This window comes from Nipponia nippon, unplaced genomic scaffold (assembly GCF_047370975.1).
Source record: "Nipponia nippon isolate SJK-2023a ecotype South Korea unplaced genomic scaffold, ASM4737097v1 scaffold_2, whole genome shotgun sequence".
NCBI lineage: Eukaryota > Metazoa > Chordata > Aves > Pelecaniformes > Threskiornithidae > Nipponia > Nipponia nippon.
This window is the reverse complement of record NW_028262336.1, coordinates 45357235-45375993: the sequence shown is the minus strand read 5'-3', so window position 1 is coordinate 45375993 and position 18759 is coordinate 45357235. Positions and strand designations below refer to the sequence as shown.

Sequence of the window (18759 nt, the reverse complement as noted above, 5' to 3'; positions counted from 1 at the left end):
TTTCCAAGATGAACCTCTTCTTTTCCACCCACATTCCTTTTTTGAATTTGTTCGTGCTGTTTTGCCAGCTTTCCTAGCTCCACCTAACCTAATGAACAGCTGTGAAAGCCATTTATGGCTAATAACTGTCCTTTAAGGCAAAGTTTAAGAAGGAAAGACTTCATACTGGTCTCTGAAAGAATTCATTAGCCTTTTCATCTCTTCAGCTGAAGTCCACTACTAATCCATAAAATTCCCATCCATATAAAAAATGACACAGTAATACGATTATTCTGTTTCTTTTTTCCATAGCAAACTTAATTAAAAAGATGATGCTCCATCCCTCTTCAAGTCTCAGTCCGGAATGGTCAGCCTTAAGTAGCAAAACTAATGCCAGGAAAAGATTTGCATGACAAATTGGTGTTTTTTTTTTTTTCCTGTAAACCCAGCAAAGCTGCTCATGTATATAAGGACATAATTTAGCTAGGCACCTGGCACGTATGAACAAATACAACTGAAGGTACTTAGGTGACAACATCACTATTACCTTCTTCCAACTATTCCACCATGGAAAGATAATGTCATAGGTTGAACTGAACAAAAGGCATTGGTTAGTTCCTTGCTGCCATTGAAGTTTAAGACAGCAAAAACCAATCCAGTAAGCTCCTTTATGCAATGAGGTAACCGAAACAGCTGCAGCCGCCACAAGCAAAGGCGAGAGGCATAAGAGATCATGAAGTACATGGATCTTCCTGGCTGTCTTGTGGCAGCTTCATGTCTGGAAAAAAAAGAAAACAGCAGAGAGATCAGAGACGGCAGCAAGGAAGCACTGATTTTGGTTAAAAAAAAAAAAAAAGGTATGGCACTAAGAATAATCAGAATATCTGGTGAAATGGCACCAAAGCTACCCAGTCTACCCAAACAGGACTATGTAATCTGCTGTAACATCCAGGTTGGGATCAAAGATGTTTAATGGGAACCTGCAAAGCCCTACGCTTTGGCTAATTAATCATAAAACAAAAAAGCCTCTCATGGATCGGCTGTGTCAAATGAACAGCAGCTGACAAAATGTAGTTATGAGACCTGCAGACATCTATGCCTCTTTTGATGCGTATCTCCAGTGAATGTTTTTGCTTTGCTCAGGATGCTTGTGTGGAATTGTACTCTTCAAAACAAGGATACTGTAAGCTTGCATTGAAAAACCTTTACTGCAACTTACAAAATGATGGTAGTACATTCGATTACACAGTAGTGATTACTTGTAAACCTCTTCTTTTAATTCTGGAATCACAGGAAATCACCGATGCCATGGCATTGTGCCAAATTTGACCTCAATCCTGCAGAGAAATTAAAGGAACCAAGAGCTGTAAAACTTGTAGTAACTGACAAAGTTAAACACCAGTCCTATCATTAACCACTCCTAGACGGTATGTTTCTGGGTTTGTACCTGCACGTGGCTTATGTCATTTGTGGCTTCAGCACGCTATTTCAGTTACCCTTTACATAACAAAAGAAAGACGTTAAATAAAAGGCTTTGGAGATTCTCTGGGGATGGTCCCTCTAAAGCGGCGGGAAAAGCCAGCACGCCCCCCCAGCCCAGCGAGGGCAGCGGGCGACAAGCGACTCTGCGGCAGCTGAGCAGCCCAACGCCGAGGCCACCATTGCAGCTGGCAGCGGTCGCGGGGCCCCAGCGCCGGGACACCACCGAGGGGTTGCACCGGGGGGGGAGGGGGGCGCGAATTGACTCCTGAAGAAAATCTGGCGTCAGGAGGGGCTTTTTCGAGCGTATTGACCGGCCCCAGCCCCGGGGGCCTGAGGCGGGAGCTGGCGGCCCGGCAGCCGCAGGCACCAACCGCCGCGCTGAGGCGCCGCAGCCATCGGGCAGGGGCGGTTGCGCCGCAGCGGCCGCGATCCCCGCCAGGAGCTCCCGGGGAAGGGGATCGCGGCCCCGGCCCCCGCAGCCACACGCCCCACGCGTGGCGCCCTTTCGTCCCGCGGCCGCCGGCCCCGCTCCCCTCCCGCCGGCGGCCGCCGGGCCGCTCCGCGGCCGCCGCCCTCCCGCCCCGCCGCCATTGCCCCGCCCCGCCGGCCGGGCCCCGCCCCGCGCGGCGCGCGCCCACCCCCGCGGCGCCGCTGCAGCCCCCGCGCGCATATAGGCTCCCCCGCCGCACTCCGCGCGCCGCCGCCGCCTCATCCAGGCATGGCCCAGGGCTCTACCTCACTATGGCAGCAGCGCGGCACAGCACCCTCGACTTCCTGCTCGGCGCCACAGGTAACCCCCGCCGCCGCGGAGGGGAAGGGGGCCCGCCGCTTTCCCCTCCACCGCCTCGGCGGGCTGCCGCGCCCCGCCTCCCCTCGCCCCTGCCGCCGCCGCTGAGGAAGCGGCGCGGCGGCTCCCCCGCTCGCCAGGCCCCGCGCAGGCGCCCCCTCCCCCGGGCCTCCCGTTGTCGCGCCCGGCCCGGCCGTGTCCCCCCCCGCCCCGGCATCCGCCTCTGCCGGCGGGCAGGTGCCCCCGCGCTCCCCGGGGCCGCCATGCCGCCCTACCCGCCCCGGCCAGGCGGGCGGCCCGCTGCGGCCTCCTGCCCTCAGCCCGCCGTGCTGCGCGGCCGCCCGGCGCTGGGGGCAGCTCGGCTCGGTCGAGGCGGCGGTGCAGGGCCGGGGGGGGCCATGCAGGTGCCCCCGCCCCGGCCGATCGCCAGGGCAGAATTTCCCCGCCGGCGGCAGGGTGAAGCGGGAGGTGCCGCGCCGCGGGCCCGAGGGAAGGGGGGGAGGGCCGGCCCGGCCGTTTCGAGCGGCCGGGCCGGGGCTCCCCGCGAAGCTCGGCTCGGCGCCCCGCTTAGCGCTGCCCTCGCACCGTGCCGGGCTGGTGACCCCCGCAGAGCGAGGCGCGGGCGTCTTGTCGCTTCGGTCCTCCCCTGGCCTCGTCGCAACAGCGTGAGAGAAGCGATCGCGGTGAAACTCGGCGAGGGATGCGCCACCGGCTATTTCAAAGCTTTGCTCCCTCGTTATCTGTAGGGGGCACGTTAGAGCCAGAAACCGAGGAAACCACCACGTTTCTCAACGGCCAAGATGGGTGAAAAGGTTTGGGGCGGGGGGGGGAAGCTGCCATGGGCGCCAAAGGCGGCTGGCGACGCGGGTGAACGCTTTGCAAGGCCGCCGGCTCGGGCTGGCCTTCCCGCTCCCCTGGGGCAGGCCCTGCCTCCGGCGGGCTGGCCTTCTCTGTCCTCCCCCTTTCTTTTTATTTCCCTTTTTGGAGGGAGGGATGTGCGAGGGCAGCTCCCCGCGTCTATACATAAAATCTCCCGATTGCTTGATTTGAGAGAAGGAGGTTCCTGACCCCAGGGGCTTTGCTGCGTGCTGTGCCCTCTGGCCTTGCTGCATTTGCACTCTGGAGAGCCAGGAGCAGGGAGGGCGAAGGTATCAGTGGAGTTGTTCCCAAACACCGCACTTCAGGATACTCTAACCTGTTTCATGGTGAAAGTCTTCCAGTTTCCATTTTACAGTGAGATTTTTATAGCACAGCTTAGCCACTCTAATGGAGACCTAGTGGTGAAGGTGGTAGTCCTGCCATTTTCCTTGCGCTCGACTGATCTAGCATGAGCAGAATCATGCTAGAACCAATCTAAAAGCAATTTTCCTGGATATCACCCAGCCTCTGCAGTGACCTCTTTGCCTGTTTAGTTCCCTGAACTATCATGGCCAGGTTACATTCGTAACTGGCTTCTGCAGAAAAGTCAGAATTACCAGGGAAAGGAGTAGGACTAGCTGTATTGAAAATAAGCTGCAGTTATCTGAGCTGCTCTATGATATAAAAACTATGCCATTAATTAAATAGAGAGTGTGGTAATCATCCTAAGTATTGTCTTGCTTTCAGGTAGGTTTTCTATTCTGTTTCCCTTTACTTTTGAAGACAATGTTTGCACCTTTCTCTAATCAAGAGGGATGTGTCTAAATGGGTGAGGGGGGGGATGGACCATCTGTAGAAGTGTTGCTGTGTAGATCAAAGGAGGCAAGAAGACTTTTTACCTTCTTAGGTTCGTTTCAGCACAATAGATGTCTTTAGTGAGATGTGAAGAACTTTCTTCCACCCATGACAGCTCTGAAGTTGGCTTGTACTTTTCACGTGGAGTTTTTCTTCTCATCTAATGCTTGTGGCCCAAAGCATAAAGAGTTGTCTATAGAGGAAAAATTGGTGAATGTATGTTTGTAGTTTGTGTTAAAGGAGTTAAAGTTTAATGCTGAATCATGGGTCATCAACTAGTTGGGATTTTTACTGTAAGTTGCATGGACAATAAAACTTCTGAATGGTCTGGAATGCCAAGAAATGGCACATAGTAAAATGAGATGTGTGGTTTTGGACCTTCTGATCTTGTGAGGGTAATATTATCACTACGTCTCAGCTGAAGCTGTTGCATCTTTGTTTGTATTCTGGAGAATGCAGAATCTGTTAACTTCTTGGTAAATGCATGCTCCTTACTCCTGAAAACATTAGCTGTGACCTCAATTTTTGACATGTATTTTTGGTAGGTATTAATATAACTGTTAAATTTGCCAGCTTGTAGGAAAGTAAGGCTTCAGTCTATGAAAGCAAGTTGGTGCAACTGTTTGTGTTTCATTGCAATGCACCTTGCAATAAGTGTGCTTGGTTATGTGTCTGTTTCTTTAAGAATCCGCTTATGTATGAGAGTTGTTATATGTGGTTGAAATCATTTGAATATGGTTCTCACTGTTCATGTTTAACACAGTAGCTAACCAGTGTTCTCCTGAAGGGAAGAAAGGCTTCACTCTTATTGTCCAACATCAAGATTGAACATGACTATAAAGGATGCGATAGTGTTTCTGAGATGTTAATGTTTTTCTGGGTTCTGTGTTTCTTTATGTGCTCTGCTGTGTGTGGCTTGTCTTCATCCTCAGTCTTCTGGTGTTCTCAGGGAGTAAAGGAGGGAGGCTGGCTTTGGATGTCGGTGAAAGGATCTGGAGGACACAGCTCTGCGTTAGGAAGATGGGAGTTTGTCACATGTTAATAACTGTGCAGCTACTGGCTAGCCACTGCTCGTGCTGCAGAGTGGTGTAGATTCTGGTGGGTCATTCCCACTGGCTTGGCATGTGCCAAAACCCTTCAATAGCAGCCCAGTTTTCTTCAGGCAATCCAGTTCTCTTGGGATATTGGACTGTGGTGCATGTCACGTACATTCTTCAGGATTCAAATGTGTACTCAGCAAGGATCTTGAGAATGATAACTGGAATAGTAGGCATTTTGTAGTGTTTACCGTCATCACTTCTGTAAGGTTGATGGTTGTTGGAGGTATTAAGAAATGCCAGCAATGTCAATGAGAACATGGATGTAGGGAGTTAGAGGAAAAAACAAGTCCTCTTGTGTTGGTTTGAGATGGGGGGGCACAACACACAACACTGTCTTGGGAGTGGGGCTGCATGAGATGAATGAAGGCGTGTACCTCTACTAAAAGCTGTCAGTTTTTTCTTCAAGCTTTTCAATATTCTTTTAATGTGCTACAAAATCTACAAATTAGTCAAAAGAAAAAAGGTCCTTTTGTCTGTCTTCATAGCTATACTTTCTCTAATTATGCATCCCATCAGTTTTTTAAAAGAATAATAGGCAGTTGGATATAAGCAGGGCTGAACCTTTGATAGCTGGATAACACAACCTGACTTTCTGTGATGGTCTAATCAAGAGCTGATTAAAGTAGCAGCTGTAGAGCTCAGTCCTTTGAGCAGATGTGTCTTGCTTATCTGTGGCCCCTGAGATAAGCAGACAACTTCAGCAGACAAACAACATAGTGTTCCCTATCCTAAAATACAAGAAGAGTGCTTTAACATTTATGAAAATGGACACAGATCGCTTGCCTTCCTTAACTGGGACATAGAAGGCTTTAGTCATGCCTTTCACTTCTGGGCTAATGACATTTTTGTTAGTCCATCAGAAATGAGGAATGTGAGACTCACCAAGTTATTTAGTTTAAGGACTTCATTATGAAAGTATGTAGATGCTTGATGCATTATACCTTTACAGAATTGAGTTTAGATTACTGTATGTTGTAAATCTGCTCATACATGGGACTGTTTCTATCCATGCATAAATGTGTCATATAAGCTTAGTTTTCTTGGTTGTTGAGTATTGAAATGATTAATGTTCTTCAAGTTTCTTTAATGGGGGGGAGGTAATATGGAGACTCTCGAGATTTGTTTTTTTATTTGCCTCATCAAGTTGCATTGAAAGGGTAAGAACTTGTTGGAAAATTACTTTTAACTGTCTTAAAGTTTACTGTTTGGTATTATTGGGGGGGTATTATACAGTTCGGCGTACAGTTGCACTCAAAAAATTCAGGGCCAGGGCACAGATGAGTGAGCTGGTGGTGGAGAGCAGTGATTACCTAAGCTGACACAGTTACACAACAGTTTCATAAGAATTTATTTCAGTGAATTAGCACACAATGGGAATGCCAGGGCTGTAGTGCAGGTAAGGCAATGCTTAGGTTTTTAAGAAAAAGGACAAGTGGACATGGGTGTGCACATGGTCTGTTTTTCTTCAAATGAATGTTTTCATAGAGATAGAAAGAAGAGGAAATGACCTTTTGTGGGCTGAGCCTCCTCTTTAGACCCTCTGTCAGTGGCTTCATTCCTGGCTGCAGGGTCCACTGCTCAATCCTGACACTGTGTGAGGAAAAACTTGGTGAGAAAATCAAGCCTGTCATCAGTAGGAATACATGTAAATAAAAAATGTCTAAGACTACAGTGGTTATGTCTAAATGTTGTTGGATGTACATGATATATTAAGGGATATTCTTTTCTAATGTGTGAAAGAAAAGTCTAACTGGAAGCATGTATATTGGATTTGACTTGCAAAAACTATTTTATACTTTAGTTAGTGTTTTGCTGCATAATTGTACTTATTGGAGACAAACTTGATTTACAAAATTTTTTTAGAGTTTTTTTCAAGGGGAGGCACTAACTGCTTTACAAGTTGATTAAAAATATGTAAAATGTCTCAGCTGAAGCATCCATTACAATGTAAGAAAGTGCCATTAACTCTGCTGGCAATTCTGTATCATAGACTTATGGTCTGTTTTTAAGCAGACAGGAATGCTGTCAGGTGAAGCTTCAGTATGCAGTCAAGGGTGTAAAGATTTAAATAACCCTCACATCCTTTTTTTTTTTACAGCTGTTTAATAATACTGCATGATAGACTCCAGTGTTTGACATCCTTAAAAGTGTAATAACTAACTGGTCATACATATTGTGTTCTGAAAGAATCTTGATTATAAGATGTTCTAAGTTACTCTACTGAACTTCAATACTGAAAGAACATTTACTTAGGCTATCAAATTGTTAAATATTTGAATTGCATGCAGTTAAGCTAATATTTTCATTCTTGTCTTGGTTTGGATTGAAGTCTTAATGCTCTTCACAGAGCAGGACCACAATTCTATGTGCTTGTTCTCGGTTGTGCTGATCTGAACTTTTGGAGGGGCAAAAGAGTTGACAAGGCTTTGTTTAGTTCTGCATCCCTTTGGAGCCTTGTAGTTGAGTATCCTTACTTTAGGGACTAATTAAAAAAAACTGCTTTCTGAGGGGACTGTCTCCCAGAAACAGGAGTGTTTTAAGAGAACTAAGTGATGATGGGGAGTGCTGTATTGGCTCTTACCTATCATCTCTGAAACCTCTACTTGTGAAAACTCTACACAAGTTGAGCTGCTCTTGTGTGTTCAACTGCATCCTGCTGTAGTCAAGACAAATTGGGATTGGTGCTGGTTTGGTTTAATAAGCAGATAATCAGCAGTTCTAGCTGTTGCTTCAGGGTTCATCCTGCAAGAAGCATGGAAACACCAGAGAAAGCACGAGGAGGTGACTGGCATTGAAAACTTGGGGCCTCTCGCAGAGTTTTTCCACAAGTAAGTCAGAATCTTGTGTATGAAGGAGAGGCTTAAACTAATACTACATGTTTGGCAGTTGCTAAGATTACAAATGGAAAAACTATCAATAAAACCTTCGAGCACTTGGCTCTATATAGAGTTATTTTTAAATTAATATTCTCTGTAATAGGTGGTTTTGTTGCCTAATGTACTAAAACTACTTGTTTTTCTTATGAGGCAGATTCTGCTTCAATGACTGGAGCTGGCTGCAGTTAGCAGTAAAAACACATTAAGTATATTTGAACATATTGTGGGGGGGAATGGCATGTCTGAGCCTTGTAGCTTAATTTGACTGGTTCTGTCAAGTATTGGGTTGTCTGAAGTGCTGAAACATCTGATTACAATGATAACATGCAGATGATATGCTTATCTCTTCTTTACTGTATTGATTTATGGTACATTATCAAAATTTGCTGACTCCTTGACTATGATCTGTATGTGAAGACCATGTAAATAAAGATTAAACAAGTCTCAAGTAAATGCCTCTGGAGCTTGCAACTCTCTTATCAACCTTGGCTAAAAGTGTGCTTGCAGCTAGCTTGCAGCTGCAGTTCAGGAATGGGTCTGTAGTAGTTGTGCTCCCTTAGCAGCCTCTGTGAGTGGTGTGGGCTCAACCTGTGCTCTCGGCTGGGCTGTTTAAGCTGAGCCCTGCAGGTCTCCACAGTCTAGTTCTGACAGGCCTGGACCAAGAATTGGCCTGCTGTGTGTCAGAGCACAAATGGCGCTTGTCAGGAGATGTTAATACAGGAATTAATAACTTTCCATTTTTAGCAGTAGGGACTGCTGTGAACTCCTTCCCTGCCTTTGTTGGTTTCTGGTTTGGAAGACTAAAATGCTTTGAATGCTCTGAAAATTAATTATCTGAATCTCCAGCATGTTGTCAAGTACTCAATGGCTGCTTGCGCAGACATGAAGGAAGTGTTACCTGCAAAGGTGAAGGTTAACAGCATGGGAGATGTTTTCCGTGAGGGTCTGGCTTCCTGCAGGAAATAAATGCTTTTGACACATCAGTATTTCCCATTTCAGGTACACTTCTCTCACCATGCTTTTTTAATAGCAAAATCCTTGGAAGGAGAAAAGTACCTATGACAAGTACTAATCACTTTGCTTAATACACTTCTAGAAGATGGTCAGGTACCAGGTGATGAAAGTATCTTGGGAGATGTAAGTAAACAGGAGAGGTGATATTATTTGGGCATGCTGAAGTTCTGTTACCCAGTACATTTTCTTTCACTGCTTTTTGGATGGAAGGGCTACAGATGTTTCAACAGGTGATAATGTTTAAAATGTGAACAGTCTTTGTATGCCTGTTGATGGACTTCAGTTTATGCATTACTGGGAGAGACAAATGAAGTTAGTGGTGTTGAGGTGTTGAAACCATATTTGTTGATGTTAAGACTCAAGCTACACATCATATGAAGTAAGTTTTCTGAGTGTGTAAATACTCTATGTAAAGGTGGTACGCCAGACTTACTTATGAGAACGTTGGTTTGCACATGCCTTTGTCTTACCTCTTCGCCTGCTGCTCGGCTCTGATAATCTGTTGGGATGAAGCATTGCAAGAAATTTAATGAAATGCTGTTTTTCCATAGCAAAATTAAATTCGATGAAGCAGAAGGTCTGGAAGAGTCTGCTTTGAGACTTGGATGTTTCAAAAGTAAAAGATACTGTTTGTGGGTTGTCTAAAATGGTATGACAAATATTTCACATGTCTGTTTCCAGATAAGCAAATGTTGGCTTCTGTATTAAAGAACAGTGACTTTATATGAAGTTGAAAAACCTATAATCTTACAGGGTAAAGTAGCAATTAGGGAAAGGAAAAAAGGTGAAAGCTTTTTTCTTAACTAAACTTTTGTGTGATTATTAAACAGCAGTGTGCCTTACAGAATGCCAGCCACTGTTACTTGTGGAGGCCTATAAGTGTTTTTTCTTCTAGAGGTACTGGAGAGTAACAGGACTTCTGGCGAGCTGTTGTGCATCATTCCAGAAGACTGGCATTTAAAAAGCTGTTGTTAACCATAACAGGATGTTGCACCATAATGAGCTGCAATTAGAGGCCAGGTATAGAAAAACCACTTATAAGGCATATATTTTATCAAAAATGGAGAAGAAAATAATTTGTAAGTGTCATAGTGAATGGGAGAGACTTTTTAAACATTCTTTAACTCTGCATGTGATTACTGTGAAAAGTATAATCTGGCAGTTCTTTGCTCCTTTTCTCTTCTTTCTGACTTTGTTTTTGAAGGGGCAGTACTTAAATAACTTTTCCTCCAGGGTTGTCCTGGCTGTCAGAATTTGGCATACTTGGTGTCTTAAACTTATTTTTTTGTCTTGTGGAATGTTTCTGTAGGACTCACCCTGTGTAACTGAAAAACATTTCTCTAATAGCCAGCTGAAAATTGTCCCTCGAGTGCTCCCAGCAGCAATGATTTGCTTCTAAAAGTCTTGCCAAAAGCAACAAGGAAAAAACCCTCTACAGGTCCCCATGGTGGGTTCTTTTTAAAGTTTGCTAGTGTGTTGTGATGCAGGAGTCATTAGGAGTGAGCCTTTGGATGTTGATGAATCCACAAGCAGGGACCCTGTATTTGTACAGTAAACAAGCCAGGAAAAGTTTGCTTGCAGTGCTTGATTTCCCAAGTAACTCCTCAATCATGTCAGATGATAATCAAATACTTATGCAAATAAAATCAAGGTAGATTCTGGAAGGTTTCTTTCCTTTCAAGTAGTTTCAGATTCAGACACACTGCAAGTATTTTAACCTTGACTTTGCTGGCTCTGCTGTAGTCAGCCACTGTTCCAGTGAATTTTATTTTCTTGTCTCTGGGTATTTCATTAATGATGCTCGTAATAATTGAGCTCTCCTGTAGGCCAGTGTCTGTGTTTGATTGCTTATCTCCTTGCACTATACAGAGTTTCAGAGAGACTTCTGTGGATGGTGCATCCTGGCTCCTACAGGTACCTCTGCAGGACCATGGCATAATACAGAGGCCATGCATACCTGCTGTCCTCCTGGACTCTGGCTGGTGTTCCTTGCCTAACAAGTGGGTAGAGATTCTGGGTGGCAGAGTTCTGAGGACTAGTAAATACACTTACTACTACATGTAGTAGAAGTTTAATAACAAAGCTGAGCTGCTTCACTCTGAGAGATCTGTTTTAAGCCTTCTTTGAGTCAGTCTGCATGACTTAATAAAATAATCTGTACACAAGTGTGTGGCTATATTTTGTAACAGTCCCCCGGATAGACTTATATCCTCAACTGGTCAGTAGGATTTATCCTTCCTGAGTGCTCTTAAAATGTAAAATGCCTTCAGTAAGTCTCTGATCTTCTCCCAGAAGTCAAGAATATATTAATTGGGAAGTCAGTCTGTGGGCTGACAGAAAAAAGTGGCCCCTGGTTATAAAATTTATTAATAAGCACTTTCATGTTCACAACTAATCTTAAGTTAGCCTTCAAGTGTGAATGAACTCTAAACTGGTAGCAAATTCTTCTGGTTATTTCAGTATGTATGTTGCAGTGATGAGTCTTCATTTGTGCTTGAAAAGACTTGCTAGTCTACCTACTATGTGCAACGCACTTGCTTTATTCAAGCAAGAAAATGATTTGTTTAGGTAACTTATATTGGCTTGGTGACTAGCTTTACATTAAAGCATGAGAACATAGTTTTAGTTTGATGCCTCACTTTGCAATTTGGCTCGCCTGAGGGGTTTCTATCCTGGTAAAGGGAGGGGAGGGTAAAACAGAAGTGTTCTGTGCAACTGGTACAATCTTATGTTGTTTCTTGGCTTCTTCATTCTGCCCTTTTACTCTGGTCTTCTCTCTGCTGTACCTGCAACCTAGGTTGCATGCCTCCGCTGTATTCCAAAAGCACTGAACAGCATGGTGATTAACACAAAACTAGAATAGATGTAGAATGACCAATGCTGCTAGGAATGTGGCATTCACTTAGGGAAAGAATGACAAAAAAGTAGTTGTGTACTTGAATCTCTTTTACAGTAATGGTGCTCAGCTTCTGCTGTAGGTTTGATGCGCAGCAGAGGTCATGTTAAAGTAACAAAAGCTCATTAATACAAGGATTCCGGTCTCTAAGAAAGCATTTGTACCAGAGAGCCTACATGATGAGGAATAAAACTGCCCAACCTTGTTAGCATTGTTTACTTCCTCATTTAAATGATGTTTGACTGAAAAGTCATGGGAGACTGAGGTAAAGAGCGGGAATGCTGTGATATAGTCCAGTGAACCTTATGTTCTGCTCTCACTGATTTAATTAAACTCCATGGTGTAGTGTTTTGTGATTGCATGTACTGAAATTATCAATTCTTGTAACTGCATTATGTGTCCTTGTGGCAGTAGTTCACTATTTAACCTTTTCAAAAAGAGGTTTTTGTCTTGAAGACTAGATGGAAATGGAATATTGGCTTTTAAATGCTGCCAATGAAAATGTTCTGCCACATCACTTCTACTCAAATGTGGAGCCAAACCTGCTGTTCTCGTGTTGAATTTCAAATTATGATACCTTACAAAACTGACCTTATAGTTAAGATCATGGCTGTTATGTGTAACACTTTCAGATTAGTCTTATTCTGTGTGTGTGCTTCCTGGTGGTACTTTGAGATGTGACAATACCAATATTCTGCAATTTGTTAATAGATATTTTTAATATTGTAATCCAGTAACTAGAATTTTATGTCCCCTTGAAGCACAAACAATAAGGCTTAGACCTCACTGATGTTGGAATGTATTTTTACTGAGGCTGAAGTTACAGAAAACTTCAGGAACTTCAGATTCACAGAACATGGGGTATTCAATACACAAGATCACTTCTAGTTTTATGTGTACAGTAAGTTAAATTTTTGCTTGTCCTAATACAGGAAATTGAATAGAGGAGGGGCGAAGGAGTAACTTCTTCAATGTATTTTTTTTCCATTATGGAAGTGGATGGAGCTGATAGACCTATAGTTGCTGAAAACTTAAGGTTTTATGTAGAGTTTTCCCTTAAAGGTGGTTAGGGAATCTTGCCCTGCTTTTGTGAAAGAACTGAAAAAGAAAAATCTCTCTCAGAGCTCAGAGGAGGAAGTGAGAAAAGGTGATTTTATGTTACTGACTTTTAAATAACAGGAGGTAAGCAGACTGCATCTCTGGGAATGATGTTTTTGGTTTTGTATACACATGCACTTTGCACTGCTTGCAGAAGTTGAAGTGCAGCCATTCCTGTTCACTGTCCATACAGTTGCTTTTGGCTGAATTCTTGATTAGCATTTTAAGTAATGACTTGCTGGTTGTGTACCCTGAACTTGAATTTTTATTGTTGTACAGTAAGGGCTAGGGAAAAGTGGCTGTGTAGCTCTGTTCTCTGTACTTTAACGTTGGAGATCTGGACAAAGATTTAAGGTATTTATTATTCCTTAAAGGTGATACATGACTCTGAGCTGTGTTAGAAAATACATTTTTGTGCTAGTGCTATTTGAAAGCCCCTATACCTCTTGTGTTACTTTGGTCACTGTTATTAGTGAAGTTATAGTAGTGTTTTTGCAACTGCAAGAAGTAGTTCAGCTTTTTCAAGGTGGACTTAGGAAAACCAAAATAGCTTTTCATTTTTCCCCTTGCATTCCTTTGTCTGAAGCTGTGCTTCCACAGACCTCATTCTGGTGTGTGGCAAGATGAGGGATGAAGGTAGGTATAGATTATGGAAGGTGTGTGGTACTCCTTTTCCAGGACTAGGTTCCTTGTTCCTTGTAGATATATGACCCTACAATGATTCTCTTGGTGCATCTGAACAAAGAATCTGGAACTGGGGGGGAAATCGGTATCACTCCTATCTTCAAAAGAGCAAGAAGAAAAATCTGGGGAACTATAGGCCAGTCAACTTTATCTTGATACCTGGGAAAGTGATGGAGTAAATAATCTTGGAAACTATTTTCAAACCTGCTGAGGACTAGAAAGCGTTTGGGTGTAGCTGACATGGGTTTACAACGGGGAGATCAAGCCTGACCCACCTGGTAGCATTCTGGGGTCAAAAGACTGGTGTGATAGAGAAGGGAAGAGTAGTGGCTGCTGTGTATCCAGACTTCAGCAGGGCTTTCCATACTTCTTTTCCAATAATGTCTTCATGGACAAAGTGGTGAAGTACAGGGCAGAGAAATCCACAACGAGGTGGATTGAAAACTGAGCTGCTGGGCCCAAGAGGTTGTGTTCAGCAACAAAAAGTACACCTGGAGGCTAGTCAGTGGTAGAGGGGTAGATAGTGGGGCCAATGCACTTTAATATCTTCTAATGCCCTGTGCATTGGGACAGAGTGTATCCTCAGCAAGCTTGCAGATGACACAAAACTGGGAGGAGTGACTGATGCACTGTAGGCACTCCTGGCCTACAGGAATCCAATGAAGTTCAACCAAAAGGAATGCCAGGTCTTGCACCTGGGAAGAATGATCCCATGCACAAGTACAGGCTAGGGACAGCTTTGCTTTTGGCTTAGTGATCCTTCCCCTCAGGTCAGCCCTGGTGAGGCCTATCTGGAGTGCTGGGTCCAGCGCCGGGCTCCCCAGTAAAAGAGAGCTGGTCATTACTGGAGTAGGCCCAGTGTAGGGCCATGAATGTGATTAAAGGGCTGGAGCATCTCTCATACAAGGAGAGGCTGGATGAGCTAGGACTGCTGAGTCTGAAGTAGAGAAGGCTCAGGGGGATCTTAACCATATAGAATCATTTAGGTCGGAAGAGACCCTTGAGATAGAGTCCAGCTGTTTAACCTAACACTACCAAGTCCACCACTAAACCATGTCCCTAAATGCCATGTCAAATAAAATATATTAAAAAAAAAAACCAAACTGATGGGAGTAGAGAAGGCAGAGCTGGACTTTCCTCAGTGGTGCCCTGTGTGACAGGATAAGAGGCAGTGGGCGCAAACTGAAATGCATCAAACTTGAACTGAGCATATGAAAACACTTTTCATCGTGAGGGTGGCTGAACACTGGAACAGGTTACCCACAGAGGCAGTGGAGTCTGTCTGTGGAGACAGCAAAACCTGACTGCTTGTGGCCTTAAGCAACCTGCTCTGATTGAGCCTGCTCTGAGCAGGGGGTTGGATGAGACAATCTCCAGAGGTCCCTTCAACCTCTGCTGTTCTGTGGCAGCTGCCTGACTTGGCTGTGCCAGAGGGATGTACACAGAATTGACTTTACATAGAAAAATCAGACCTCAGGTGAGCTACAGGCTTGCTCGGGGGGTATGGTCACATTGTTGGCTTAAGCAGTTTTTCGTCCTTCCCTCTCACTCCTTTTTATGTCAGCACTAGCTCTTAAAATACATGTTGCGAGTTGGTTTCGGATGCTTCCCCCCCCCCCCGAAGTTGAGTCTGGTGCATGAGTGTAAAGGAAGAGGCAGGGATGAGAGAGGGTGGGAGTGCTCTGTTTGGCAGTGCAGTTTTATCTTGGCATCGATTAAAGCAGAAAAACTTTGGTAGTTCAGTCCCTAGTCAGCTGGATGCTTTGGGGAAAGGTGGCTGGTAGCTGCGAAGTGTATGTGGGGAGGGAAGAGGTGGGCTGCATTTAACTTATGCAGAACATTGGAAGAGAAGTGATCATTGCAAGAGGAATGTATAGTATTTAGCTGGGTATAAGGGGAAAAACTATTGTGCTTTCAGAAATGCTACAAATACTGCATTAAAGACTTCTGGTGTTGGGCAGAGAGATTTGTTGTCTCATGTAGGTGTGTTTTGTGTGTATTCCTCTTGGCATTCTAAACTGATGTAAAGGTGGTGGTAGTGCAGGGGAAGAATGAGGTTGATTTCACCCATTGGTAGCTGGGTGTCTTTAATACTTTGAGAGCTCATTCTGATTCATCATTGTTTTACCCATGATTTCCAAAAGGACACTTGGATGCACTGGGTGACTTATTGACTGGGTGATTACATGGATGTGCTGGTAAGTTCGTGCATTTGCTGTTGTGCCACAGTATAGCTTGATTTACCTATATTCACTGTGTAGCTGGAAGTCCTCAGAGTAGGAGTGTGGGGGATGTTGTGTGGAAACTCTTCAGGAAAAAGCAGCCTTCTACTCTTAACTTTCTGTAATATAGAGCAATGAAATGGAGTAAGTGCACAGGGAAACTTGATCTGTTTTCTCATGGATGGGTGAACAGTAGATGACTATTTCTACCTGCTGCCCCTTTTTAAGCCTCATGCCATGTGTGATTCGTTGACTTCTGTGTATAAGTCAACATGATGAGGTTGATTCTCACAGGTGGAAATTAATTGAAAGGAATAATTTTAGTATAGCTTTCTGCTTCCTGCTGTTTTCTGCTTTCACAGAGCTGGCGAGGACAAAACAAAGGATTCTTCCTATGTGTGGGGTGTTTCTGACAGGAGACTTCTAAACTTAATACCCAGGAGGTGTGTTTTTCTGAAGCTAGTTGTTTTTCATTTGCATCTGTTAACATGTCAAGCAAAAGCTGGCTGCTTTGTCCTGGGGAGTAATGAAAGCAGGGGATTTGGGATGTGCTTGGAGGGGGTCCTTTTGCTCTTTTGAGGTGTGGGTTTATTTTGTAGTCATTGTTGAAGGCAAAGGACCAGTTTAGGCCACTTGTTGTCATTCTGAACTCTTCTTCGTTGAGCCTGTGACATTTCTGTGGAAACTTCTCTGGATAGTGTTTCAAACACTAGTGTGCTCTGCAGTCATTTTCCATGCAGGCAGATGCTTTTAACCAGGACAAAAGGAGTACAATTCTTAAGTATTCAAGCTTTCAGAAGAAGATTGCTATGCAGGAGTCTGACTAAATGATAACCAGTTATCTGCAAATTATTATGTACTGCTCTGTACTCTCATGTATGGGGGAGAAGGGGAGCTAGTAGGATGAGGCTGTTGGCTTTCCAGAAACTCTGGTGACTTCTGTGTCTCTTTTTTTAAAATTTATTTTTCCATTGTTTTAGTGGCTAAAGGAAATCTAGAACATACGAAATACAGGCACTGGAGCCTAAAGTTTCTCTTCAGCTCTGGATTTAAAAATTCATGAACATTTTGCTCACTAAGCACTTCTTCAGCACACCCCTAATTCTAGAGTTTTTTCATGGTTAAGATTGGGTTACAATATTGGCATTGGAAAAATGCCTCGGATTAGTCTATGAATGAGAGGACCCCCTGTACTCCTGTAAGCCTGGCTACTGTATTTCCAGTAAGTGGTGGTGGAGGGAGGCACTGTGAGTGGCCTGACTTGACTCCGGTGAGCTTGGTGCCAGAGCAGTCAGGTGTGCTGCTGCAGCAGGCTGAAGGCCTAGCCTCCTGCTGCTCTGCTCTTGAACTGCTGCTGGGACCTCACCTGGCTAGAAATGAAATGTTTTTTCTCCAATGTGTTCCCTTCATCACTTGTACCTGACACCTTCCCACCTTGTCTCTGCATGTGTCCTTTTCCTGTAAGGTTTTTGAAGAATTGGAGTTGACAGGTAGAGTGCCCATGTGTGAGAATTTCAGACTTGCACAACACAATGACTTAATATATTGAAATGACTAATTTAAACAGCTCTGAACTGAAACAATGTGCCAGTCATTCAGGTTGCTATTTACTGTTAGCGTATTCTGCATTTTGGCTCCTAATTTACACTAACTCTTTAATGTATTCTTAATGAAGTGGTTCACTTAATTTCATGTTTTTCCCCTTCACCTTTCTCTATCGAAAGTATAGCTACCAAGGGAAAAACACATCAGATGCAGAAGGATATATCAGTGCTTTGATGTGTCCTATTGTTTTGGTTATGTTCCATTCCCACTAGCTAGAGGAAATGATTCAAAATGAGGGTAAGAAAAACTTGACATTAGAAATGGGGTGAATATTTTCAAATGAGAGCTAATCTGTTCCCATAGCTTGCTAAGATTTTGTCAGTCCTCTGGTATGAGGAGGTCTTAAACCAGAATATTTTTAGAGATGGTCAGGCTCAATAGCAGATAACTGAGGTCAGGGTTGGAGTATCTGGGCGATGATAGCCAGTGTTATACATGAGGCCAGACTGGATGCTTACAGTAACTGTGGACTTTGACCTGCGTTCATGTTCACAGATCACTGTCAAATAATGGCTTCTTTGCTACTAAAATTTCAGAGGAATGTCTGCAACTGCTGCAAATCATCTCTTCAAGTGTGCTGGGATTCCAAAACTGTCTGGCTTAACCGAGTGTTAACTCTCTTGAAAAATATATCTCTGAAATCTTATATACGGTGTTTTTGTTTCTGTTCTCTAGAGTTGAAACTCTGGGCTTTTTCATTCCTTCTGGCAAATAATTATCAAATACTTATAACAGTATTTCATGCTTGGTAACCAGAGTTTGTTTCCTTTGTTCCTGAATAGCAAAGAAAATTAATGACTACTTGGATTAACATTTTGATGTAGATTCAGAGGTGTTCCTACTGTTCTAATCACCATTGTCCTTTTTGCTTATCAATGCTTGATATAGCATATCTGAGCTTGGAGTGTGGTGGTGGCAAGTGGATTTAGGTGAGAGATCCTGAGATTGCTGAAACTTCCTGGTGCCTTCAAGCAACCACCGATGCCTCAAACATTTTAAAAAAGAGTCTCCAACTTTGGAGAATTAATTAGCCCTCCAAGGCAAATCTTGTGTGGTATAACCAAAAGGAGACCTGATGAAAGAGCATGTTGTTGTTGTTTTAATTTTCTAAAGTTAATTGCATAATGGGAAGAACTCAATCAAGCTTGTGCCTGGCTGCTTAGCAAAGAAACCTGCTGCTGAATGATGAGCGGCTTGTGAGGGATTAGTATGTTCATGGAGCAGAACAATATCAGTGATGATTTGTCCTGCAGTCTTTGCCAAGACACCTAGCAGGAATCCTTGAAGCTGTTGAAAGCAGATA

The 18759-nt window shown here is 43.9% G+C and overlaps 2 protein-coding genes and 1 long non-coding RNA gene across 6 annotated transcripts in view; 2 read left to right on the top strand and 1 right to left on the bottom strand.

Annotated features, from left to right (window-relative positions):
• The window catches only part of MBTPS2 (membrane bound transcription factor peptidase, site 2), a 63805-nt gene extending 62463 nt beyond the window's left edge, over positions 1–1342 (top strand). For 2 of the 3 annotated variants that reach the window (XR_015704544.1, XR_015704542.1), the window contains one exon: positions 292–424. The gene's annotated coding sequence lies outside the window, so the exon portion shown is untranslated. Of the gene's footprint in view, positions 1–291; positions 425–1272 lie in introns of those variants that run through there. The other variant, XR_015704543.1, reaches the window with a different exon arrangement.
• Positions 633–3047, bottom strand: LOC148055770 (uncharacterized). Of its 2 annotated transcripts, XR_015704546.1 has the most exons (4): positions 2834–3047; positions 1427–1476; positions 1199–1316; positions 633–757 (listed from the first exon to the last, which is right to left on the bottom strand). It is a non-coding gene; the product is annotated as an uncharacterized LOC148055770 (long non-coding RNA). The 2 variants fall into 2 exon arrangements; XR_015704545.1 differs by having other exon boundaries at positions 1199–1476.
• Positions 2075–18759, top strand: part of SMS (spermine synthase) — a 54131-nt gene continuing 37446 nt past the window's right edge. The window contains exon 1 of the mRNA XM_087756275.1: positions 2075–2251. Within this exon, the coding sequence (XP_087612401.1) occupies positions 2203–2251 (49 nt within the window). The 5' untranslated portion in view covers positions 2075–2202. The remainder of the gene's footprint in view (positions 2252–18759) is intronic.